We start from the raw sequence: 26,732 nt of genomic DNA on the forward strand, positions 1-26,732 counted from the left end.
ACAGTTGTCTTGGGCCACACATTAAATACATTGTGACACGTAATCACACACACACACACAAAACCCAAAACACACCTCATAATGTTTTAAGCAATTTTACAATTTTGTATCGGGCCGTATTCACGGCCATGGTGGGCCACAGGTTGGACTCTGCTGGATATCCTCACACTCCCAAGCCTTTGACGAGTGGGGGGGGGGGGGGCAGGGGGCGCATATTAGACAGACTGTTGTAGTGAGACCCTGAGCTGCACCTGAGGAGCCCCTAACAAAAGTGATTCCATTACCTATCACCTTAGGAAATAAAATGGAGACCAAAGGCAAGTATCTCCAAAAAGCAAAAAGGTGCCTTCGTTTCTTCAATTACATGGATATATCCTATTAGTCTAAAAGTGTGGCTTCACTTTTTACTGTCATTGTAATCATAGACTTTGGACTTCAGAAAGGCGAAAGTTGAAATACAGGGATTGAGCTGGAGGAGAAAGAAACAAAAAGAGAAAACTTGGAAGAAGACACGCCCTGGATACCATTTACACTGCCCCAGGCCACCGAGGTGCTCAGCAACAGAGTCACCTATACTCTACTCCCTCCCGCAGGCGACCCGAGGGGCTGGTCCATCTGAGGCACCCGAAGGTCAAGTCCCAGCAGTGCGCTCTGTCCACGTGTACACCGAGTTTTGGAGAGGGAGGAGGGTGGGTCTTGAGGTTGGCACGCTTTCTTGGACTTTCTCCTCTGGTTCTCCTGGTCATGCCTTCGTCTAGACGCACCCCACCCCACCTCACTCCCAGGTTTTTGACAGACTCTTGCTAATCACGGCCCCTAGAAGCACGCCCGCAGCAGCGCCAGCTCCCCTCGCAGCGGTCGCTAAGACCTGGAGAAGTGGAATCTCATTTTGAAACCCCGGTGCTGCGCCGGGCCAGCGCTGGGCATGCTCAGTAGCCGCGGCCCCTCTGAGTGCCGTTTGCGCTGCACTGGCCGCAGGCTGCCTGCCTCCGGGCTGGCGCGGGGGTGCCCCCGCCCTCTCCGCCGCCGCTGCGGGGCTTCCAGCAGGCCAGCGGTAGCAGCCTCGGAGAGCCTCACCCCTGCCCCTGCTCCGCCCCACTCACCGGCTGCCTCCTATTCCTCTTCCTCTCCCCTCGGTTAAGGAGGCGAAGCTGGGGCGGCTTTCTGCCGGCGCCACGGAGCAACCCCAGCCTGGGACCTGCGAATGAATCCCGGAGCCCAGAGACCTTTTGGCGGTGGCTCCTTCTGATAACACTTTTCCTGAAGTGAGGTCGAGGTGGAGTTTCTCCTCCACTTCTCAATGCAAACACTATGCGGAGAGCAATCGGCTTCCCTGCGCTGTGCCTGCTTCTTAATCTTCACGCTGCAGGTAAGGGGTTGCCAGGCAGAGCTGAAGCTGGGGATGAGATGGGGAGGAAACTGCACATGCTTGGGACTCTAGGAAAAGCTTGCCTCGCAAAGAATGCTTTCCAGAGGCAAAGCCCGACAGTACTCGCAGGGGAAGGGTGAGGGAGTGATGCACCTGTTGGAAGACAGGGGCCGAAAACTTAACGCTAAAATCAGCCCTTGATTTTTCCTTGCCTGGGACGAGTGATAGTGAACATTTGTAATATGAATACAGGTTCGATTCCCTTTCCACTCCCCTCCATCTAGACTTAGCGTTCCTCTTTCTGGGCTATGCACCTGACTGCCAATTTTTCAGGAGAAAGACAAGCCATCCTATCCTGCTGGAGTAACCTTTTCTACTGCAGCGGCTACATCTGTGAGGTCTCTCTTGGTTTGTACAGAGCTCAGAGGGATGCACTGGCTGTAACCTGAGGGACCACATCTCCGCCCTAAGATCGAAATACATGGCTCACATTAAGGATGCCGCTCCAGGCTCCTTTGGCCCCCGCTCTTGTCACTCGAATTTTCTAAACCAATAAGAGGAAAGAAAGGTTTAAAATAGGACTCTGTCTTCTCTTCCAGCATCATGGTCAGCGTCCGAGGACACTGAACAAAAACCCAACCACAGTTTCAAAGCCGACAACCCCCGGGGTAGGCACTGTCCCTGGGAAAGGTTTGATGAGGTCTAGCCAAGAGTCACCATGAGACTGCTCCTAAATATAAAATAAATACATTTGCTATCAGGACCAGTATCAGGTTTCCTGTGGAAGCAAACCTTAGGGAGTACCTGGGGAATTTATATGCAATGTCACTATGGACCCTGCTTTTTGGATAGATGCAGCCTCTGTGTAATGCAAGGACTTGCTGGACTGAATGCTTTATCGTTTTTACAGGCACACGAGCCAAAATAGAACATGGCAGAGAGATTACAGGAACCCTACTGCGACAGCAGTTGTCCATGCAGTAATCCTGTAGCAACCAGAGCCTAGGTGTTTTCCCTGAGTTCGCTTGCCATCCACTCACACGCATTCATTCATTCCTTCAACTACCATTTAATGAGTATGTACTATGTTCCAGGGGAAATGAATATGAATATGGTTGTGAAATTACAGTTCTTGTGGTATCTTTTAAAAAGAGTGGGAGAGTCTTTTTCTATGTGTGCAATAATGCGGGGGAAATATGGTACTTTCTTATTTCTAGCTAATGCTATTTTAATGTATTGTGAAGCCCGTAAACGAATAATATATAGGAACCTTAAGGCTATAATTAAATACACATGTTAATTATTATAATTAGGATGTTATATTGTGGAAACTTCAATAGTTCTTTAGCATCTTTTGAAAACTAGAAATAACTATGACTTGGTCATTAAGTTATTTGCAAACAGCTGAAATGAATCCTTTTATTACCACATACAGTTCTTTAATGTTGAAATATGGGATGAAAATATGCACATTGGGTTGAGCTTTACTTATATTAATGTTTAATGATAGTACTAATACCAACCTTCACTTACCAAGAAAAGTGTCTCGATTCTTATCAAGTTTAGGAATGATTTAAATAATCTATCCAAAATACCACTGTGCTTATTTTTTAAAACTAACGTATAAACAATCCTAAAGATCGCATTTAATACAATCGTATACTTGAGTAATTATAGCTTAAAAGTTACAGATAAGCTTATGACTAAGCAAACAGAAAACATTTCCACATTTCCTGTAGATGAACATTTAGGATGAGGTAAATAGAAGACTTTTGTTCATCAAAAGAGAAATCCGGAAGTCTGTAGCACTAGATTCTACCTGGAGCTCAGCCAAAGGGTGTATTACCAGAGACAAACCAATCCATCTCTATTTCAACTTCTTAATTTAAAAAAAAATTCAACCAATTTAAATTTAATAAGGGAATGCATTGAAAGTCTATCTTTTTCAGATTTAGCTGCAAGATATAGGAATTAATTTTATTCATATTTAATATAGTGCTTTCGATTTTTTTTTCACAGCAGATTGCAAGTTTAATATTGTGGTTGTCTTGCCAGTTTCATTTGGAATGCATTTTAATTTTAAACAGCAATTTGTGGGTCACAAGCTGTCATCAGATTAAAATTCATCTCAGTTATCTAATAACATTGGGAGGACTTTCCATTAGAACTGAAACAAACACAGATTTCTTGATCTAAGCTCCTGCAGATGTGGGTAGTAAGAAAGTGAGTAGGTGGGAACACAAAGGTCAAGAAGTCACTGATTCTCTACTTGTTGAATGTCTGAGTTTGTTTCTTTTACAGAAGGCTCTCCTCTCAGGATGCAAGGGGGCTTTATGCAGAAAGGAAATGAATGCCCTATATTTAGGCCTCTTTGACTGAAAAGCTAATTGATCCATCTTGGTTATGCCCAGGATACCAGCAACTACTTTATGCTGGTGGAACTGATGACATGTTAGAACCCTCTAGGGACGGGAGCAATGGGCAGAGAAGATGCAAGGGCTCTTCCTAGCTGTACTAGGAACAGCTGACTTCCATATAGTTGTTCTCCTAATGATAAGGTAGCGAATTGTTTTCAACTCGAGTGCCATCTCTAATTATTTGGTCATGATTGTCTACGTCGCTATGCAAACATAAATTTTTAAAAGGTCCTGACCCTCCCTGAGTTCTGATTGACTCAATAGCGCTAAGTATTGTGGTCTGTGGGAACAGAAAGGGGGGTATGGAGTACAGTACTGTGTAGTTATCATCTCTGGGTAAGATAATCCTACAAATTACTGAGCATGGAGCTCATTTGAGAACCTGGACTCAACTTTGTCCGTGGCAGCTGATTTTCATAGATACCCTTAACAAGAACAGTTATAGTTACTGTCCATCCAACTGCTTTCTGTGCAGGTGAGAAAACTAAGATCCAGTAAATGGTAGATAGTATTTACTTTAAATAGCAAGATGCTAGTTCACAGCATAGTCAGGATGAAATCATACACTGGTTCTAATAGGTGAGGCCACCCCTGAGTTAGTGGTGACACATTATTTTTACTTAACCGTCCTCATTCTTTACGCTTTCTGTGAACCAATGTAATACATAAACTCCAGTTGAAAAGACCACTTCAAGAATATTCAAGAAGGCAACTAAAAGCTACCCCAATAATATAGATCCACAGATAGGTTATTTTCTTCAGTGTTTCTTCTCTTTCTTTGCCCAAAGAACCGTGTTTTGTCTCAGGAGATGTTATTTATTGGGTAATATTTTAGTTGCAAAGGAGTGAAGGTCTCATGGTACCTTAAAATTGTTCATGTGAAAGCTTTATTTTTTTCTTAGTGAGTGTGTTGTTAAAAACAAACAAATAAAGAACGGAACTGATTTCAGTGCATTACTCTCTCCTGTAGCTCTGGGAAAGGTTCTTTCAAAGTTCCACATTATTCTTACGATCGACCTTTCTAGATGGCACAAAGAATGAAGTCTGGCGTCAATGTAACTTCTGAAGACGCCGCTTCATTCTTGATAGTGCGTGGTCAGTTTGTCTTGTCTTTGAGAAGTAAGGCTTTCCATGATGGGACCAAGAGGATCAGGAAGGCCATTTGTAGAAGCATCACCCTCAAAAGAAAGGGTAGAATGATAGCAGAATGATATGATATTCTTTAATATTAAGATGCCTTTTCTCAATGAAGACTCCCGTAAAATTTCAGAAGCAGTTTTTCCTGTTCAAAATCACTCCACACAGTCCTTTCAACGGCCCGGGGCCTGCTATATTCCCCCTCCCCATTCTCTCTCTGATGTCATCTCTCACTCCCCTCCTCTTTTATTTTACTCTCCTGCTGCGTTGTTCTTAGTTCTGTTCTAAGGAGATGCCAAGCACTTGCCTACCTTGTGTGTTTTGCTTTTGTCTTTGCCTGAAACATTCTTTCTTCAGGTATCTCCATGGCTTAACGCTTCCATTTTAGTCTTTACTCAGATGCTACTCTCAGTGAGGCCTTCGCTGGCTCTCCTGTTTAATATTTCACCCTCCCCAAATTCCAATATCCCTTTCCTACTCTATTATCCCCAGAGGTCTTTCACCACCTACCACATCCAATATTCTACTTATTTGTTTTATTTATTATGATTCTCCTTCTACCCATTAAAATATAAGCTTTTTGAAGGCGCAGCTATTTGTCTATTTTGTTTAATACTGTATCTATTGCAGATCCCGCCCAGCCTATCATGTGAGGACAGAGCCTGGCATAAAAACTACTAAAGATTAAACAAATACATTGAATAAATAAAAACAACTCAGTGATATCTCTGGTCTCTTCACATTTAATTTCTTCTTGGCACCCATGCAAGACACTTAAGCCACTTCCAGAATGAACTTCAATGGAACCCATTTATCCGAAACTCAAGTTGTCCCCCTGGAGCTTTGCATGCTCAGGGTCATACTATCCCAAACAGACTTTGCTATGAATGTGAACTGAAGGGCAACAAAGGATAGGTTTGCAAGAGACCACAACTACCCATCAACTCAGTGGCAAAGTCCTTCGAACTGATTGCCAGATGCACAGTCCAAATGCCTGCTGGTTGGCTATATTTTTACTTCTCAGTGAAATGCCTTGCACATATAGGAGTGGCTATAGTAATATGAAAGGACTCACACAGCTGGCTGACAAGTAGGTTTGAAGCTCTCAAATGGTCTGCCTCTTTAGTTAGCATTTAAGGCCTAGGTGTAAGTAGTGTAAGTACATTGGAGAGCACAGATTCCTAGCACAATGCAATTGTATATTCTATTGGGGGTCACACCCTGGCAAGCGTCTTCTAAAATTTCTGGGGTGCGTTATCCACATTCAGCCTCTTGTCCTTGTTTCCCATCTCCCTCTTTCTCATCTCCAGCTCCTGTCTTCACCCTGTCATCCTACTTTCAAACATGATTAAGGTGACCAGATGTCATCTTCTTCTTACCAATAAATATTCACGACACTTACCAAATGATCTCTTTCTGAGTTTAGAAAACTCTACTCTCTGATTTCCATGCATAACCACTACTCCCTGGCATTTCCAGCATTACCGACTAGCCATTCCTCAGTTCCTACTTTTAGGTCTGCCTCTGCATATTATTTAATGGTTAGTGCTCTCTAGAATTCATGTGTCATTGGTCTTGTTTACTTCTTTTTCCTCTATGCAGTCTCTCCCTGGATGATTATATTCAGACCTACAGACCAAAGATCCCTAAATTATATTTCCATCTCAAATATTCTCCTGAACTCCAGTTCTGTAATTGCAATTACCCAGAGTCATTGGATATCCATCTGTTAATACTTGGCACTTCCCATCACAATTGCTTTTATTTCCATGTTTCTACCACTGCGAATAACACTAGGATCCCTCAGAATAACTCATTCTGTACATTTCCTTTGCTGCTTTCACCCCAAAGGTCACCAAGTCTCCTCACCAAGTCTTCTCCACGCCCATGTCCCCATCACTGCCTTGGTATGGGTCCTTATTTCTCATACAGTATCTTACAATACCGCACTACCAAACCCATTCTTCATAATAATGTCAGAGGTAAAGTTCTAAAAAGCATACTTTTTTTAGATCATATTCTCTCTTTCTAAAATTTTTAATACAACTATTGCCTTTTCTCTAAGAATAAAACCCAAACTCATTGCCATGGCAAAGTCTTTCGCCATCAGGCCTTTCCTAACTCCATCCGTTTCCCCGTCACCACACCCTCCTTTGCACACTCATCACAGCACGATCAAATTTCTTTCGGTCTGCTGTGCCTCTTTCACTTGTGGCTTACTGTTCCATCTACCTCAAATACCCATACTTTGCTTCTTTGTCAAGAGAACTCTTTTTTATTTTTTTCAATTACCATTTACCGTTAATATTGTTTTGTATCAGTGTCAGGTACACAGCCTAGCAGACAGATAATCATATACTTTCGTTGGGCCCCTTGCAAATGAAAAAATTTTACCTGGAAATGGTGAGCTGGTGGAATTACTAGATGACTAACAATAATCAAACCATTAGGGTGTGTCTAAGAAGAATTCCTACAGAAAGTGATGTTTAAACGGAGGCTTGAGGGGTAAAGAGGTATTAGCCAGGGGAAGAGGAGAGGGCGGGGCTAGTCTGAGACCTTAACCAGATATAACAGTCAGGAAATTCTATGACCTGGTGCATCGCTGTGGAAATCTACTACCTGGCCATTGGGCATGTCCAGAAACTTAACAGAACAATTGTAGAAATACCTGAATCCCTTCTGCCCCTTTGCTCTGACCTTAGTTCTGTACTGTGACTTACATGTATGGGACCATAGCAAAGAAGAAAACTACTGAGTAAAGGGATTGGATCATGATTTTGTTTTACACACACTTATACCACTCACCACACAAAATAGCTTTTAGTAGATGCTTGTTTTCTCCAATTGAAATCTTGGTCAGGCACAGCCTACTTCGAGAACCCTTCCTTTGACACCCCACCTCATTCAAGTAGCTTTTGTGGGTTTTCCTTTTGGCCCCTTTGAATTCCTTTTATTAATGTACTTAACGTGAATATTGAAGCTTTTTGAGGCCAATAACAGAATTGCAGCTTTTATCTCCTTATACCCATTCTCTAGAACTGTGCTTGTTACCAAGTATACCATCGATAAGTGTTCAATGAATGAATAAACATATTCAAAATGTATTCGGCAACATAAATCATGATACGTTTTCATGACCCTAAAGAGTAGACTCGACTATACTATTGCTCCTGAAATCCAATTCCCATTTACTGGTTACAAAGAAGTGGGAATGGGACAGACAAGCTTTCATTTGAATATAGTCTCTAAGATAAGTTGGTGCTCAGTGGGCACGATGCTGGCTGTGGGGGACCTCTGTGTTGAACTCCTCCTACATAGGCAGTTATTCCCACAGGAGTTTCTACTTTTACTTCAGGATGAAAATGAGATGACTGTTTGTATTTTAAAGTGCTCAGACACTTAGATAAGGGACGTAACATGATGTCTGTATGCTACGGAATAGACCCACAACTGCTAACCCTGATTACTGATTGTTATCCACCCTGTAATAGCAAACACGAGCCACTTACACATTCCAAGTCAGGTGGGAGTGTGAGGCAGTGGTAATAAATCAAGACCAGAGCTAATGCAACACTCGCTGGCTCCCACAAATGAAACCCACACTGTTACAGAAAATTTCTAAGTATTTGGGTAGCTGTATATATTCTCTTTCTCTTTCTATGTATAGACAAAGTTTTTATAGGACCATAAAGGTTTTGGATCCTACACATTTTTTTTCTTATGGGGGAGACATGCTTACACCTGATGGATGTAAGACTGGTTGGTTTATGAGTTATAAAAAATTACTTTTATGAGATTATGGGGTCACTCACCAAAAGCCCATTTATTGCCATTACCATTAATGATAACATGGGTGTAACTTTTATGGTGAGTTTACTGTTAAACATTTTAAAAGCTGTTTGTAGAGTCAATATCAAAACATAGAAAAACCCATTTTTCCCTTTAAAAGGGGATCTTTATCTTCAAAGCACTTACAAATGCTGACACACTTACACAGCATTGATATTTCCCAATATAAAGGATTTTAATGGCTTTGAAGAAAAGTATTTAATGGCAATATATTACTTTATGACCAAGTTTCCTAATGCTTATTCACCGCATAATGTAGCTGTAAGTATCATCATTGTGATGATATTTGCCACAGAATGACAATTAGCAAATTTATATTGTGAATATTAGCACTTTCCATTTAAATAATTTTTTACTCATAATGGCTATCTAGGCTCTCTTCATAATCAAATTTCATTCAATTTCAATTCATTAAGATGTTGATGTCCTTTAAAATTGCAACTGCATGGACCAACCACAAAGCAAACCCAACTGTTTACATGAAGCAGCAGTCTAGGCAATATTTTTAATTGCACTGAAATAAATACCATGTTCAGTGGGGATGTGAATCATTTCTTTCCTAGTTCAGACCTGAAACAATGCCCATTTTCTGACTTCTGCAGAATGGCTTAAGGCAGTCCCAAACAACTGATTCTTTGGAAAAGAGCACTAACTGGGCACAGAGTAGGGGGTCTCACAGTAATTCACTGGCCTGCACAGCAACACAGAAAGAGCAAGACTCTTCTGCTAGTTCACTGTAGCAGTGATCTAACTCTTCCCGACACAGGAGGGGAAACGCAGCCACATGCAGAACTGCAGAGGGTCAGCTCCCACTGCCATGGTAATTTTACTTACCTGGGAAAGATGCTCAATACGAAGTATGCCAAACATAATGTTATGGTGAGTTAGTTTGAAAAGCCATCAGTTCATGAATACGAAGGTGTGGTTTAAGTTATGAGCGATTTACTTTCTTTTTTTAAAAATTTAATCTATTGTATTTTTTCCATTACCAATTAGTCCCCTTATACACCCCTCCCCCAGGAATCACCACACTGTTGTCCATGTCCATGAGTTCTTTTTCCTTTTTACTCAGTCCCTTCACCCCCTAAACTCTCCCATTAGCTGTTATCTGCGCTCCATCTATGAGTCTGTCTCTGTTTTACTTCTGAGTTCAGTTTGTTGATTTGATTCCACATATGAGTGAAATCACATGGTATTTGTCTTTCTCTGACTGATTTATTTCATTTAGCATTCTGTTCTCCAGGTCCACCCATGCTGTTGCAAAGGGTAAACTTTTCTTCTTTTTTTTTTGCGGATGAATGGAATTCCACTGTGTAAACGTCCCACAGTTGTTTTATCCCCTCATCTGTTGATGGACACTTGGGCTGCTTCCATAGCTTGGCGACTGTAAATAACACTGCCATGAACATAGGGGTCCATATGTTCTTTTGAATTAGGGTTTGGGTTCCTCTGTATATGTTCCCAGGAGTGGGATTGCTGGGTCAAAAGGCAGATCCATTTCGAATTTTTTGAGGTACTTCCACACTGCTTTCCACAGTGGCTGCACCAGTCTGCATTCCCACCAACAGTGCAAAAGGGTTCCCCTTTCTCCACATCCTCTCCAGCACTTGTTGTTTGTTGACTTTTTGACGATGGCCATTCTGACAGGTGTGAGATGGTATCTCATTGTGATTTTAATTTGCATTTCTCTCATGATTAGTGATGTTGAACATCTTTTCAAATGTCTGTTGGCCATCTGTATGTCCTCTTTGGAGAAGTGTCATTCAGGTCCTCAGCCCATTTTTAATTGGATTGTTTGGGGTTTTTTGCTGTTGAGTTTTGTAAGTTCTGTATAAATTTTGGATATTAACCCCTTATTGGATGTACCGGGAATATTCTGGGTTCTCCCATTCTGTGGGTTTTCTTTTTATTTTGTTGATGGTTTGTTTTGCTGTGCAAAAACATTTTAGTTTGATGTAGTCCCATTTGTTTACTTTTCTTTTGTTTCCCTTGCCTGGGGAGATAGGCAATTTACTTTCTTTGTCTCGTAGATTCAAGTCAGGTTTTTGTTTTTTATTCCCCCTGGAAGGAAATGAAATAGCTTAAACAGAGATGTGAGGAGAACATTGTAATAAAGGGGAAAATACAAGAGTTTAGATAACTTTTAGAAGAATACCATAAAAGCGTGGGTATGGTGAGCAGGCTCAAATCCAGGCGCCATCACTTACCGGCTCTGTAATTTAGGGCAAGCAGCTTAATCTTTCTAACCCTCAATTTCCTTTTACACCGGAGACCGTGTCTTATACAACCATAGGGTTTTTGTTTTATATTAAATGGGATAACATATTTAAAACTGCACTGTCTTTGTAAGTGTTATAGACGTGTAAGGTAATATTTGATTAAAGGTTGGAGAGGTCAGATGATAAATAATTAACTGAAATGTTGGAGCAATTTCTTATTCTTCTTGTGTTTGAGCCAATGCTGGAGAAGCATACACTCCCAAGAGAGATTCTGGACTCCAACTGTTTTCTCAGTTGGGCCTAATCTATAGTTTTCCTCTGCTACGGGCATGAGCCTAACGAAGTGGGCAGGTTTGTAGTAGATCTTGCAGCTCTAAAACATCTACCTACAGTTTTTGGCCACTGGGAGGCTGGGGAGATCTGGCCAGGCCCAAGACATCAGATCTCATTCTCCTCTAGCCCTTCTTCAACTCCTCCCACCCCTGCTACCAAGCTCCTCGATAAAATGCTTGTTATAAAATGCCACATGTTCCCCAAATCTTCTTCCCAATGCCTTAGCTAAAAGCTCTATAGCATCATATCTTCAGCAAACCCCTATTAAATGACTGTGGAATACAAATTTTTCTGGGGTTTACCTGAAGGTCAGGAAAAATGTATACATAAATAAATGCCATAAACCTGAAATATCCAGTTCCTTTTGTACTGCCTTGCTTAGCAGGTAGTCCCTACTTAACCTTTGAGCCACCTCCCTAATTAGTCTCTCTGGGGACCCACAGAGTGTGAGAGGTTCCAGCATGTGACCAGGGCTGCAACTCATAGCTCTGTAGGCCTCCTATAAGATTGTGTCTCCTCTACAGGCCAACTCACATTCTCCTGCTCACTATTTGTAGCCCATGGAACTCCTGGACCATTGGGCTCCAGGTTTCCATGGAAGGCTGCATGTGGTCCTGTGAATGATGGGGAAACAGGGCCATTTGAATGTAAGCAGAAGGCTATGGGAATGGGAAGACTATAGGTTGTGGGTGGTCAAACACAGCCTCAATCTGTTCTTGGAACTACGAATCACTCCCCAATATCCAGGCCCAGCTACCTAGCTGCACCTGATTGGGTCAAGATTCTTCTGGAATGCTGATTTTATCTCGGGGGACCTATTATGTACAGCTCCAGTCTGGTTCCCTTGCAAATCTCAAGTCCGTCAGAAAACTCAGAGTTCAATTGTGGTAATTTTTCCATGGTGCTGTCTTCCTCTGTGCAAATCCAAGTTCACAGTCGGACAGCTGTTTCAGTGCCTCTAAATATTCCATAGCTGTTAGGAAGCTCCCCAGGGCAATTCTCGTAGGTGCTCACAAGTCTGGTCCAGTCGGGCATGGCTCTTGGTCTCGTCTCTGCCCGCCTCTGTGTCTCCGAGCATCAGGATTTCCCGTCAGGCATCCGGTGGTTACTTCTGAGTGATTTGTTTCCACAACCTGGAGATGCCTGATATTTAGAGCACTTAAATTATAAATATTATCATGCTGTTTGTAACTCTAAGTCTGAGTATTAACAGAAGCTATGAAAATATAACAAGGATCTCCTCTCAAGATAAACCTTGGGTTTCGTAGACAGGAGTGTCACGAGCATGGTTTCATGATCCAGTCTTTCCTGTAAGTCGGCCGGGCCACTGCTCGGCCAGCTGCCTGCCAAGCAGCCCAGCACCAAGAAATAGACAAGAGTCACACGAGGTAACTACGCTAGTCACTCAGCTTTTATTGAATGCAGGTTCACTCAAAGTACAATATCAGCATACATTAATATCCTGCTCACACTCTAACAATCTAAGAGAAATATAACACACACACACAGAGCAATCAATGGGGGATAATGAACCTGAGTCCCAGAGTCTCAGTCTACAGGTCTAGAGACAGCATGGTGGGCAAAGGAGTTGTCAGCATCATACAAGAAAGGATCTCTGGAGCCAGGTGGGCAGCAGGGAAGGGCCTCTGGTGGCTGATACCGAGGGAGATCAGTGTGACATGGAGCAGCACTCTGGTGTGTGGAGCTTGGCTGTCTCAGCAGCGGTCTGGACCCTGCCTGAGTTATACCTTGAAAGTGGTGTACTCTACCCTTCTGGGTCTGAGTCTTTTTGATAAATGTCTTGGCACCCCGGTGCCAAATAGGGAATTTGCCCAGGAGCCTAACTGTTCTGCAGACATGGCTGTTCCGATCACATGTGCAGATATCTTGGGTGCGTCTCCCTGCCAGATGTGTCTAACGTGAGTTAGGTAGTTTCCCTCTTGAACCACAGTGTCATGGCTGACAGACAGCCATTTTAATTGACACAAGTGACTCCACTTTGTTTTATATATTTTATACTATCTTAATTAGACCAATGCCATTTTATTGGTCCCGCTCTCCAGAAGGAAACAAATGGATTTCATAAGAAAAGAAGGAAAAATACAAATGAGTATTTCCTAAATCTTTATGATGTTTTAAACTCCATGCCAGGTGCTTCCAAGATAATCATTTCACACTTTAGGAAAGAAAGTATGTTCTGAAATGGCATGCTTGTACTTCAGAAACAGCAAAATATACTCTAACTCATGTAGCCTAGTAAAAAACAATCAAAAACAAAAAAGAATTAGGCTTTGTAATCTGACTACTTGGGTTTGAATTCCAACTCTTCTGTTTATTGTTTAAATTCCATACCTCCCGCTTCTTACATTAAAAAGAAATCACTCAAAAGTCTTCCTTTGTAAAGAGTGCCTTCAGTGAAAATCAGATTTGCATGTCCCCATTTTTTTAAAATACAAGTAGAACTTTGGCGTATAAATTAAAAATGCAGGAGTAATTAACAAGTTTCTGTTGGAGGGAATAAATCCTGTTTTCCCAACTGAAGGATATATAATATAATATAAAATCCTATAACCATTAGAGGCACTGCAACCGTGGGCAGACTACCCCTGTCAGTCTCAGGGCTCGCATAGGATTTGTAGTATCATCATTCCTGCCCCCGACTCTACAAACGATCTGAATTCACAACATCTGATGGGCCAAATTATCCCACTTCTAATGATGAACTTTCTCCAGGTCCACATACACCTTGAATACTGTGCATTGCTGGGTGTGCATACTCCGGTTTGAAGACCCTGTCCACCACATACCTTTGATGAGTGTGGCAGGGAGAGGTGTGCTTCATGAAACGGGAGTTTCCAGGCAAGCATCCTGGGAGTCAGGCATCCTGTCATCCCAAAGTTGTCCTGCTAAGTCAGCATAAATCCCCATGGGTACATGGTCCATGCCTCTGGTCTGCCCCTGCCCTGTGTCTGCCTGACGCAGAAGTGCCTCTGGTCACCCATACCCTGCAGCATCAGTTCCCACTGCTGGCAGCCCCTGTTCCCCACCCCAGGCCCTGATGTCTTAAAGATCACCCTCTGGAGCTGCGTGCCCAGGCTAACCCTCCATCTCCAACTTTTTCTTTCCTTTCCACCCCAATTAAAGTGTGTAGTTCTTGCTTCCCATTGCAGGAACTGTCTCTTCCCAACTAACTATCGATATATTTTAGAAAAGATATAACACACTGATCTACTCTAGATAAGTAGCTGTTAATTTCATGGTCCTTCCATAGCAGATGTTTGTTTTGCCAGGGAATTACAAGAGTGTGTTGCCCTAGCCCAGCAGCATTAATTCCCAATGATGGTTGAAGAGTAGAACAGGATGGAGTAGAAGTGTTGACCGGAAGGGCCTACCAAGCATCTGTCAAATTTCTAAACACAGGCAAAGGAGTCCACCGCAGGGATCTCTTCAAGCGGTTTCTGTGGTCCTCCTTCCTCACTCTCCTCCTGCTCTAATATCTGGGGGGTAATGTGTCTGTAGTATTATTACTGTGGCACTATTTTAATATTTTGCATGTTGTAATGTTCATTTTGCTGTGTTTTAATATAACTCCTAATCTACATATGAAAATTCTTATTAAAGCCCACACTTTTTTCTCTTTGTCTTGCAATTAGAACCAAGCCTTCAAACGTTATCTAGAGAACTCTACCATTAAAAAATGGAAATAATTTATCATCTTTATAGCTATTTGCAGTGATTTTCAGCGGGTATGCCACAAGAGTGTTTAAAACATTCAATACCTACCTATTTAGTCAGGGCGATGACCACTTTCCCTTTAGGTTGTCAAATAAAAAAATGACAGCAGCCAATATAACAATAGCTGTGCAGTATGAATGAATCAAAATTATACTTATTTTTTGTCAGATCAGCAAAAAAACATAATAATTTTTTAGTGTGTTGCAGAATTTTAGTAATTAGTTTATGTGTGCCACGAGATGACAGGTTGAAAATTGCTGGGTATTTGTAAATAATAATGTTTTAGCTGTTTGTATAACAATGACTGATGTATAAAAATTAGATTGTGTAAATGTACTGTTTCACTGCTCAGCAAGTGCACACAGAGCTCCATTCCTGTCATGTCTGCAGAGGTTAACATTTTTCAGCTTCCTTGCCGTATGATCATTTTTCTCCACTTTGTATCTCTCCAGAGGGCATATCTTGATGAAGTTCTTTTCTTAATGGCTTGATAGTACATACTATCTTGTCAACCTCTCCTCCAAGCAACCTTCGACTCTGTGCTTCAGGAACTGGGGGCAGCTGACAGCTTCTGCCTGCGCCAACCTATCTCACTTCTCCAAGAGTCTGAGGCCAGTGGTCTTAACCTCATTTCCTTTTTGTCACTTAATGTCTACTCATGTTGTCCCAAAGGATGCTGCCCTATCTGTATTATGTTTCATTCTGTAATACATATCTATCTGATGAAAAATAACTCTATTAAAGCTGGGCAAAAGTCAGGAAATGTGAAAGCCTTTCATTGTAATTTTACCACCAGCACAAAGCACATAGTGGATTTTTCCTGGCGATTCTGTGAGTCCCAAATGGTTTTCCACTGTGCTGCTCAACTTTCAATGGATGAGATAAACAGGAAGGAGTAAGGGACGCCTAGAATAGTCCCACTTTACTGCAAGCAGGAGTAGAAGCCACATGTTCTAATGGAATATTTGGGAAATGTGGAGTGTTAATATCAAAGAACATGCCAGAAAAGTTTACAAGATGCCTTAATTGAAATCATTTCTTATTCTTGTAGGATTCAGGTCCTCTCCAATATGGAGGAAAATAGAGCCAGCTGTATAAAAATAGACTAATTACTTTGGTGTTGATTTCTTATTTTTATTGTAGATATACTAGACACATCACAGCCAAAGTGTGGAGCATTTAAATAGTACCAGAGAATGGCACAGCGCCTCCTCATGGGGTTATGGTTTCACGTCCTAGTGACCAGTGCATAAATTAGAGTTTAGGGACAATGTTCCTCGAGGAAGGTGTTCTTTCAGTATAAGCTTATCCAAGTTTTGGGGGGGAAGGGCCATGATGGTTTACAATTTCTATAAATTCAATCATTATTATCCTGTAGAGACCCTCATTTCATTTTGTTATTTTTAGCTTTTTAATGACAAAATAGCTCGTTTGAAGATGAATATTTTTTTGTCAAATTGCTTGTTTGGTGTTATGATACAAAACAGCCGGCACACATGCAAGTACATACACATACATTAGAACACAATTAAGACACACAAATTGAATTTTATAAAACTGGCTCTATAGAGACAGAACCATAATGGACTTTCAAAAAACACTGGTGCAATTTCTGTGAAGATTAGGAGTGAGCACGCTGTATCTGGGAGGTGATGCTAACAGATGTCATTCATCATATCTTGGGAAGGCTGTAGTGTTCATTGGAAAGACTTTGTGTTATTACTGTGGGCACTTTTAACTGGCAATTAGTACTGTGGGGACCCCTTGGATGACTGATACCAAAAGATACAGAAAAACTGGGAGAATAATTTTAATATTAGCTTCCTTACATGCAAGGATATCACTGCTGGAAATCCCTGCTCCTGAAAGTTCCCAAAGTGTCTTTTATTGTAGTTAGAGAAAAACTTGTCTTTTTAGCAAAAAATTGGCACCATGTGAAACCTAAGTGAATTGGGGCTCCTTTTTTCTGAAATGCATTTATAATCTGGTCATAAATAGATGAGAGTAGTCTTCATTTCCTCATGAAAAAAAACTAAGGCTCCTCAATGAAGAAGAGAAATGCCCAAGTTCACATCCACGAGAGCAGAATGGTGGGGAAGGTAACTGAAACCAGAATCTAGGTCCCTCACCTCTTAATTCATTGCTTTTTTGCGAAGTATGTTTCTTTCCTTTTGCAATACTATCAATAGACATTTTCTATATAAACTTTCACTGTGTATTTTTTACTTTATCTGAGAGGCATTTACAAATCAAATGAAAGCCTTGGCATTTCTAATGTTATCCATTTATTCTCCTTTCTAGAGAAGAAATTGTTGGCAATGTTTAAAAAACAATGGTTGTCCCTTCACAAAGTGATCAGTTGCCTTTTTTGACTGTTCACTTTCTCAGGTCTTCAGAGACTACCGTTTCATACTTTCGTTCCTTTTACAAATTACTAAAACTGATGTAAACACTTGCAATACGAGGATTTATTCTGATAGTGAGTATATAAGACTCTTCTACTCATGCATCCAGGAATTACCAATACCAAACTTGAAATAACAAATCATAATGTACTCTAACTTAACATTGCAATTTCACACAGTTCTCTTTCCTTTGTTAAAGATCTCTTTAGAGATCATCCAAGTTTTATCCAGAATGCAATTTCAACGGTGGAATTTTGTGACCCCCAAAACTCATTGTTCTTATGTAAATGTTGCTTCTATGATAAGAGTACTTGTATTTTAAAAGCAGATGAGTATATTTGACAAACTATTTGCTAAACATTCTGAGAGACACTTTATCCCTTCCAGGTGGAGAAAATTGTCATTAAACTTTTAATAAAAAAGATGAATCCTATTAGACATCTCATATCAACTTTTTCCCTCAGTCTTTACAAGAACTGTTTTAATTCTTTGTTTTCCTTAACCTCCCCATCCCCAATCTCTTCTCCTTTGTCCTCTTTCTCTTATAAAATGACTTCATCCCCTTCTATACAAAGAAAGTAGAAAACATCAGAAGATAACTTGTTCAACTTCTACCACCAAACCCATTAATATCCCCGATCTCCTCTCTTCCTCCATATTGATGGAGGCACGCCAGGGGTCCTGGAGCCCCAAGGTCCACACCCCACTGTGTGTTCTTAGCTTTGTGCAGGAAAAAATTCAAACGAGAGCCAGCATGAGGTTTTAAGTGAAGTAGTGAGACAGAGTGGGCTACTCCACAGGCAGAGCAGCACCTCCTTTGTGGTATTTACTTCTTTTATTGAGGCTCATTTAATCCAAGGGTAGGCCATACAATAAGGGGGAGGGGCAGAGACTTCTCCAGGAAAATCTCCATGGGCCATTTTGTGACCTTTTATGGACTTCCCGTTTCCAATAATGTATGACTAAGAGAGTACAATGAGGCTAGAGGGTCACCATACGGTGAAATTAGTTGCCGTGTTGGATCAAGCTGGTCTCTGCCAGTTGTAAACTATAAATGCTTTGGGGGTGGTCTTACTCTCTCCTTGATAGTCCCTGTTGCCCTATGGGTTACAAACATTTCAAGACATACCCTATCTCAATATTATAATATAAGAAATACCTCCTGTTAATCTCCAATCCAAGACCAATCCTCCTGCCTATACTCTGATCCCAACTCCTCTGATCTTCTGTGGAGCTCAGTCTAACGATTATTCCACTTGTTCTCCCCTCTGTTTTTAACCACTCCTTCTCAGACATCTTCTTCTTTTTGTTGGTTAAATATACTCAAATCTCTCCTATCTTGAAAGAAAGAACAATTCCCTCAGCCCTACCTTCCCACCCTGATGACACACTGTCACTCTCTTATCACAGCCAAACTTGTTACAAGAGTTGTTCATATATGTTTTCTCCTTTATCTCCCACTCACTCCTCAAACCGATTAGTCCTAGCTTTCTTACACACACACACACACACACACACACACTGAACCTATTTTATGTAAGTTTATCAACCATTTTTAATGATATTTACATTAAGTGATGAGAAAAGATGCTTTGATATATTTCTGAGTGAAAAAATACCTTATAAAACATAATATAATATAATCTATTGACTTTTTTGTTGTGTAGTTCAATGAATTTTAATATGTATAGATTTATATAACTACTACCACAATACAGAAAAGTTTGGTGACTAGAAAAAAACTCCTTCACAGTATCTCACCATCCCCTAGACCCTAACCCCTAATAACCATTTCTCTATCCTGCATCACTATAGTTTTGATCTTTCCGAGAATAACATATAAATGCAATCATATAGTATGTGGCTTTTTAACTGTCTTATTTCATTCAGTCTAATGCCTTTGAGATTCATCCAAGTTGATAATGTGGACTGATAGCTCATTCCTTTTTATTGACGAGTATTATTCCATTGTATAGATGTATCACAGTTTGTTTACCCATTCACTTACTGAAGGACATTTGAGTTGTTTCCATTTGGGGAAACAATTTTTGTGAGAGTATAAGCTTGTATTTCTCTGTGGTAAGTATACAGAAATAAAATTGCTGGGTCATACGATAAGTATATTTTTAACTTTATAAGAAACTTCCAAACTATTTCCCATAGTGCTTTTGCCATTTTGCATTCCCACCAGCAAGGTATGACTTTCTGTTGCTCTAGAGCCTCTCCAGCACTGCATATTGTGATCATTTTTTTATTTTACCAATTCTTAGAAGTTTATAGTGGCATCATGTAATAATTATAATAGGCATTTCTTTACTGGATAATAGGATTGGGAAAATGTTATGTGATTATTTGCCATGTATGTATTGTCTTTGATAGAGTATTCAAGTATTTAACACATTTTTAATAGAAGTTATTGGGGTGACATTGCTTAATAAAATTATATAGGTTTCAGGTATACAGTTCTCCAATCTGTATATTGTGATGTGTGTTTACCACCCCAAGTCAAGCCTCCTTCATTCTCCATTTATCCCCCTTTTACCCTCTTTGACCCTCCCCCACCCCCTTTCCCACTGGTATTTACCATACAGTTGTCTGTGTCCATGAGTCTTTTTTTTTCATTGTCTAATCCCTTCATCCTTCTCACCCACCCCCTAAGCCCCTCCCCTCTGACAGCTGTCAGCCTGTTCTCTGTATCCATGATTCTGTCTCCACTTTGTTAGTTTATTTAGTTCATTAGATTCCACATATAAGTGAAATCATATCATACGAGTCTTTCTGACCGGCGTATTTCACTTAGCATGATATGGTACAGGTCCATCCATTTTGCTGCAAAAAGGTAAGACTTCCTTCTTTTTTTACACCTGAATACTATTCCATTGTGCAAGTGTACCACAGCTTTTCTATTCATCCATCTACCAATGGGCACTCGGGCTGCTTCCAAATCTTGGCTTTTGTAAATGATGCTGCAATGAACATAGAGGCGCATGTATTCTTTCACATTAGTGTTTTGGGTTTCTTTGGATATATTCCCAGAAGTGGAATCACTGGGTCATAAGGCAGTCCTGGTTTTAATTTTGTAAAGTAACTCCATACTGCTTTCCCCGCAGTGGCCACACCAACCTGCATTCCCACCAACAGTGCATGAGGGTTCCCCTTTCTCTACACACTCAGTAACACTTGTTTGTTGATTTATTGATGATAGACATTCTGACAGATGTGAGGAGATATGTCATTGTGGTTTTAATTTGCATTTCTCTGATGATTAGTGATGTTGAGTATCCTTTCATATGTGTGTTGATCATCTGCATATCATCTTTGGAAAAGTGTTTATTCAGGTCCCTTGCCCATTTCTTTTTTTTTTTTAAGATTACATTTGTTTATTTATTTTTTAGAGAGGAGAAGGAAGGGAGGAAGAGAGGGAGAGAAACATCAATGTATGGTTGCCTCTCATGAGCCCCCCACTGGGGTCCAGGCCCACAACACAGGCATGTGCCCTAGACCAGGAATTGAACCGGTGACCCCTTGATTCACAGGCCAGCACTCAACCATTGAACCATACCAGGCAGGGATCCTTTGCCCATTTCTTAATTGGATTATTTGGTTTTTTGGTGTTGACTTTTATAAATTCCTTATAAATTTTGGATATTAAGCCCTCATCAGATATATCAGTGAATATGTTCCTCCAATTCATTGGGTTGTCTTTTCATTTTGTTGTTTTGCTTTGCTGTTCAAAAACTTTTTAGTTTGATGTAGTCCCATTTGTTTTTTTGTTTTATTTTGTTTTCCTTGCCTGAGGTGATATTTTAGAAAAAAATATTGCTATGGGAAATGCCCAAAGTCTCACTGCCTGTGTTTTCTTCTAGGATTTTTAAAGTTTTAAAGCCAACATTTAAGTCTTTAATTCACTTTGAGTTTATTCTTGTGTGTGTGTTGTAAAAGGTGGTCTAGGTTCATTTTTTTGCATCTATCTGTCAAATTTTCCTAATATCATTTATTGAATAGTTTATCTTTTACTTCATTGTATGTTTTTGCCTCCTGTGTCAAATACGAATTGACTATAAAGGCATGGATTTGTTTCTGGGCTTTCTATTTTGTTTCATTGATCTATGTGTCTGCTTTTATGGCAGTTCCTTGCTCTTTTGATTACTATGGCCTTGTATCATAGTTTGATATCCAACTTTGTTCTTCTTTCTCAAGATTGCTATGGTTATTGGGGGTCTTTTGTGGTTCCATTTAAGTTTTTGGAATATTCGTCCTAGTTCTATGAAATACACCATTGGTATCTTGATAGAAATTACATTGAATCTGTAGATTACTTTTGAGATTAACATCATTGCTTTAATGTTGTCAATTCTTCCTATCCTTGAACACAGTATATGCTTCCATTTATTTGCGTCTTCCTCAGTTTCTTTGTTCATTGTCTTATAATTTTCTGAGTATAGGTCTTTTACATCCTTGGTTAAATTGATTCTTAGGTAGTTTATTGTTTTGTAATGCACTTGTGAATGGGATTGTTTTCTTAGTTTCTCTCTCTGATAGTTCATTATTGGTGTATAAAAATGTAAGTGATTTCTGAAACTAATTTTGTATCCTGCTACTTTACTGAATTTATCAGTTCTAGTGATTTCTTAGTGGAATCTTTAGGGTTCTCTATATAGAATTCCCTGTAATCTGCAAATAATGACAGCTTTACTTCTTCTTTTCCAATTTAAACATATTTTATTTCTTCTTCTTGTCTGATTGCTATGGCTAGGACTTCTAGTACTATGTTGAATAAGAGTATGAAAACAGACCTCCTTGTCTTGTTCCCAGTCTTAAGAGAAACACATTTTTTTGCCCATTGAGTATGATGTTGGCTGTGGGTTTGTCATACATGGCCTTTATTATATTGAACTATATTCCTTTTATCCCCTTTTTGCTGAAAGTTGTTTTTTTTTATCATAAATGGGTGCTTGATTTTATCAAATGCTTTTTCTGCATGCATTAATATGATCATGTGATTTTTATCCTTCATTCTGTTTATGTCATGTATCACATTTATTGATTTGCATATATTACACCAACCTTGCATCTCTGGAATAATTCATACTTGATCATGGTGTATGATCTTTTTCATGTGTTACTAGGTCTGGCTTGCTATTTTGTTGAGGATTTTAGCATCTATGTTCATCAGGGATTTTGGCCTATAATTTTCTTTTTTTGTAGTGTCTTTATCTCGTTTCAGAATTAAAATAATGCTGGCCTTGTAAAATGAGCTTGGGAGTCTTCCCTCCTCTGAAATTTTTTGGAATACTTTGAGAGGAAGAAGTATTAGTTTTTCTTTGATTGTTTGGGAAAACTCACCCATGAAGCCATCCAGTCTCGGACTTTTGCTTGTTGGAAGTTTTTTGACTACTGCCTCTGTTTCATTAGTTGTAATCTGTCTGTTCAGAATCTCTTATTCTTCCTGATTTAGTTTTAGAAGATGGCATTATCTAGGAATTTATTCATTTTTTTTTACAGATTGTCCAATTTGTTTCATGTAGTTGTTCATAATATTTTCTTACAATCTTTGTTTTTCTGTGGTGTCAGTTGTTACTTCTCCTGTTTCATTTCTGACTTTATTTAAGTGGGCCCTCTCTCTCTCTCTTTTTTTTTTTGATGAGTCTCATTAAAGGGTGTTAATCTTGTTTATCTTTTCAAAGAACCACCTCTTAGTTTCACTGATCTTTTATATATTTTTAGACTCTATTTTGTTTATTTCTGCTCTGATCCGTATTATTTCCTTCCTTCTAATCACTTTGGGCTTTGTTGGTTGTTCTTTTTCAATCCTGTAAGTGTAAAGTTAGTTTATTTGAGATGTTTCTTGTTTCCTGAGACAGGTCTAGGACTGCTTTTGCTGGGTACCATACATCTTGGGTTGTTGTGTTCTCATGTTCATTTGTTTCAAAATATTTTTTGATTTCTTCCTTGATCCTGTTGTTAACCTATTCATTCTTTATTAACATGTTATTTAGCCTCCATGTCTTTGTGTGTTTTTCAGTTTTTTTATTGTGATTGATTTCTAGTTTTATACCATTATGGTTGAGAAGATGCTTGTTATGATTTCAATCTTATTAAGTTTATTGAAACTTATTTCATGTCCTAACATGTGATCAGTCCTAAAAAATGTTCCATGTGCACTTGAAGAGAATGTATATTCTGTTGCTTTGGGGTGAAATGCTCTGAAGACATCAATTAAATCCATCTGACCTAGAGTGTCGTATAAGGCCATCAGTCCCTTGTTGATTTTATTTTTGAAAGATCTATCTATTGATGGCAATGGTGTGTTAAAATTCCCTACTATGACTGTATTGCTGTGAATCTCTCCCTTTATGTCCATCAAGATTTGCTTTACATATTTAGGTGCTCCTATGTTGGGTGCAAAAATGTTTGCAAGGGTTAAGTCCTTTTTAGATTGTTCTTTTCATCATTATGTGGTGTCCTTCTTTGTCTCTTTTTTTCCTCCCATATGAATGAAAGATCTATTTCCATATCTTTACTTTTAGTCTGTGTGTATCTTTCATTCTGAGGTGAATCTTTTATAGACAGCATATAACCTGCCTGGAAAAAGTCCAGCCAGTGTTACTATAACAAGAATGATTTGTACAACATCAATGTAACCTGGTAGCCAAGTACAGTGGACTGGAATATGCATGAGTGAACAATGATGACTTCACTGTACTAGTTAGTGGGGTCAATAGAGGCTGTTGACCGAGCATGTGTACTGTGTGGCCATCCCATTCAAATGACTGAGTGAGTAGAACAATGAATCTGCATCAAATTTTGTGTTAAGCTTGAACATTCTTCTGTGGAAACTATTCAGATGATTCATAAGGTGGTAGCTATGGGTCACTGGTGGTTGGCAGTTTCATTAGAACAACATACCTGCTCATGCATCACGTCTCATGCAGAGATTTTTAATAAAACATGAAATCACCCAGGTGACTCAGCCCTCCTACAGCCCAGATATGGCACCCAGAAACTTCTGGCTTTCCACAAAACTAAAATCCCTTTGACAGGGGAGAGATTTCAGACCACTGATGAGATTCAGGAAAATATGAAGGGGCAGCTGATGGCAATTGGGAGAACTGTGTGAGGTCCCAAGGTGCCTACTTTGAAGGGCACTGAGGCATCATTGTCCTATGTATAGTGTTTCTTTTATCTTGTGTCTTCTTCAATAAATATCTCTATATTTCATATTACATGGCTGGATACTTTCTGGATGACCTTGTATATATGGGTCTTGTTTCCTTATCCATTCTGCTTATCCATTCTGCTACCCTATCGTTTGACTGGAGCATTTAAGCCATTTACATTTAATGTGATTATTGATAGGTATGTATTTATTGCCATTTTATTCTTTTAACTATGTTCCTCTGTTCCTATTCCTCCTCCTCCTCCTCCTTCTTAAAGAAGACCCTTAGCATTTTTGTAATACAATTTGATGGCAACCTCTTCTAGCTTTTTCTTCTCTGGAAAGCTCTCTATTTCTCCTTCAATTTTAAATGATAGCCTTGCTGAGTAAAGTAGTCTTCACTGTAGGTCCTTGGTTTTCATAACTTTGGATATTTTATGACAATTCCTTCTGGCCTGAAATGTTTCTGTTGAGAAATCAGGTGACATTGTAATGGGAACTCCCCTGTTCTTAGCTAACTGCTTTTATCTTGTTGCTTTTAAGATTCTCTCTTTGTCTTTACCCTTTGCCATTTTAATTATGGTGTGGGCCTCTTTGGGGGTCACCTTTTCTGCAACTCTTGCACTTCCTGAACTTGTGTGTCTTTCTCCTTCACCAGGTTTTGGAAGTTTTCATTAATGATGTCTCCAAATATATTCTTGATCCCTTGCTTTCTCTCTTATCCTTCTGGTATCCTTATCATGCAGATATTGTTATGCTTCATATTATCCCAAAGGTCCTCTAAACTATCATAATTTTTGTTAATTCTTTTTTCTTTTTGCTGCTCTGATTGCATGTTTTTTTTCTACCTTTTCTCCAAATCACTGATTTGATCCTCTGCATCATCCAACCTACTACTTATTCCTTCTAGTGCATTCTTATTTCCAATACTGTATTCTTCATTTCTAACTGGTTATTCTCAATGGTTTCTATGTTCTTTTTCACTAACTACAGTCTTATAACCATATTTTTGAATTCTGTATCTGATAAATTGCTTGCCTCCATTTCATTTAGCTCTTTTTCTGAAGATTTTCTCTCTTCTTTCATTTGGTGGATGTTTCTTGTCTCCCCATTTTGACTGTCTCTTTGCATTTGTTTCTGTGTATTAGAGAGAAACAATCTGCTATGACTCCTATTTTTGTCAGGTGACCTAATGTAGTAAGGGACCATAGGGTCCAGTGGTGCAGTCTTCTCGATCACTTGTTCTGGGTGCTCCAGGAATATTCCTTGTGTGGGTTATGTGGGCTTTTGGGTTGTAATTGAGTCTAGTTTGCTATTGGCCCATTCACGTGTGAGATTGATCCTCAGGCTGACTGACGGTGAAGCTCAACCCCAAACATAGCCTGCAAGCTGCTGTACAGGTGCTGACCACGTGAGGCAGAATTTGCCTCAGCAGGATCTGGTGCCTGAAGAGCTCTCCCTTTGGATATTCAGCTTATGAAGCTAATTGGATCCTGCTCTGATGTTGTCTGAAGCTGGCCACTGAGCTTATTGGTCTGGGCCTTTGGGGAGAGGATCTAGTGTAGACCAGTATCAGATGCTCCATGTGACTGGTCCTGGGCAACCTGATTGTAGTTATAAGTGATCCATAGTTGTGGCTTCCTCTGCTGAGCCTGGATGTGTGTAGGGAAAACCAAGCTGTGCACCAAAGCTGGCTTTTACCAGTGCTGGGCCTAGGGGCAGGTCAACAAAAGTCCCAAGGTACACCAAATTCACCTAACCTTCCTCTACCACTGGCTGCCTATTAGGCTTGGTCACTAAAAGAGCCTCTGGCTGTGCTCACGTAGCATGAGGTGGGGTCACAGTGAGTCACTAGGTAGGAGCAAGCAGAGTGCACCAGATTGATACAGGTTCTAACCTGGTGCCAGCGCTGGGTCTGAAGCCACTTAGCAAATGTCCCCAGGTATACCAAGTCAAGCTGCCACCCACTGGGTGCTCGTACACCTTTGTGTTGGGACAGGGTCTCAGGGAGTCATCAGGCTGAGGCTAGCAGAGTTTATCAGAAACAAGCAGACCAAGATTTGGCTGTATGAAGGGAAGGTTCTGCTCTGGTGGGTGTGCAAGGGAAGA

General features: G+C 40.1%; 1 protein-coding gene across 1 annotated transcript in view; it reads left to right on the top strand.

The window, feature by feature from the left end:
- Positions 1 to 978: 978 nt before the first annotated feature.
- PTPRR (protein tyrosine phosphatase receptor type R) overlaps positions 979 to 26,732 on the top strand; it is a 237,516-nt gene continuing 211,762 nt past the window's right edge. Inside the window, exon 1 of the mRNA XM_045184745.2 lies at positions 979 to 1,369. Within this exon, the coding sequence (XP_045040680.2) occupies positions 1,312 to 1,369 (58 nt within the window). The 5' untranslated portion in view covers positions 979 to 1,311. The remainder of the gene's footprint in view (positions 1,370 to 26,732) is intronic.

The sequence above is a fragment of the Desmodus rotundus genome, chromosome 3 (assembly GCF_022682495.2).
Source record: "Desmodus rotundus isolate HL8 chromosome 3, HLdesRot8A.1, whole genome shotgun sequence".
Lineage (NCBI taxonomy): Eukaryota > Metazoa > Chordata > Mammalia > Chiroptera > Phyllostomidae > Desmodus > Desmodus rotundus.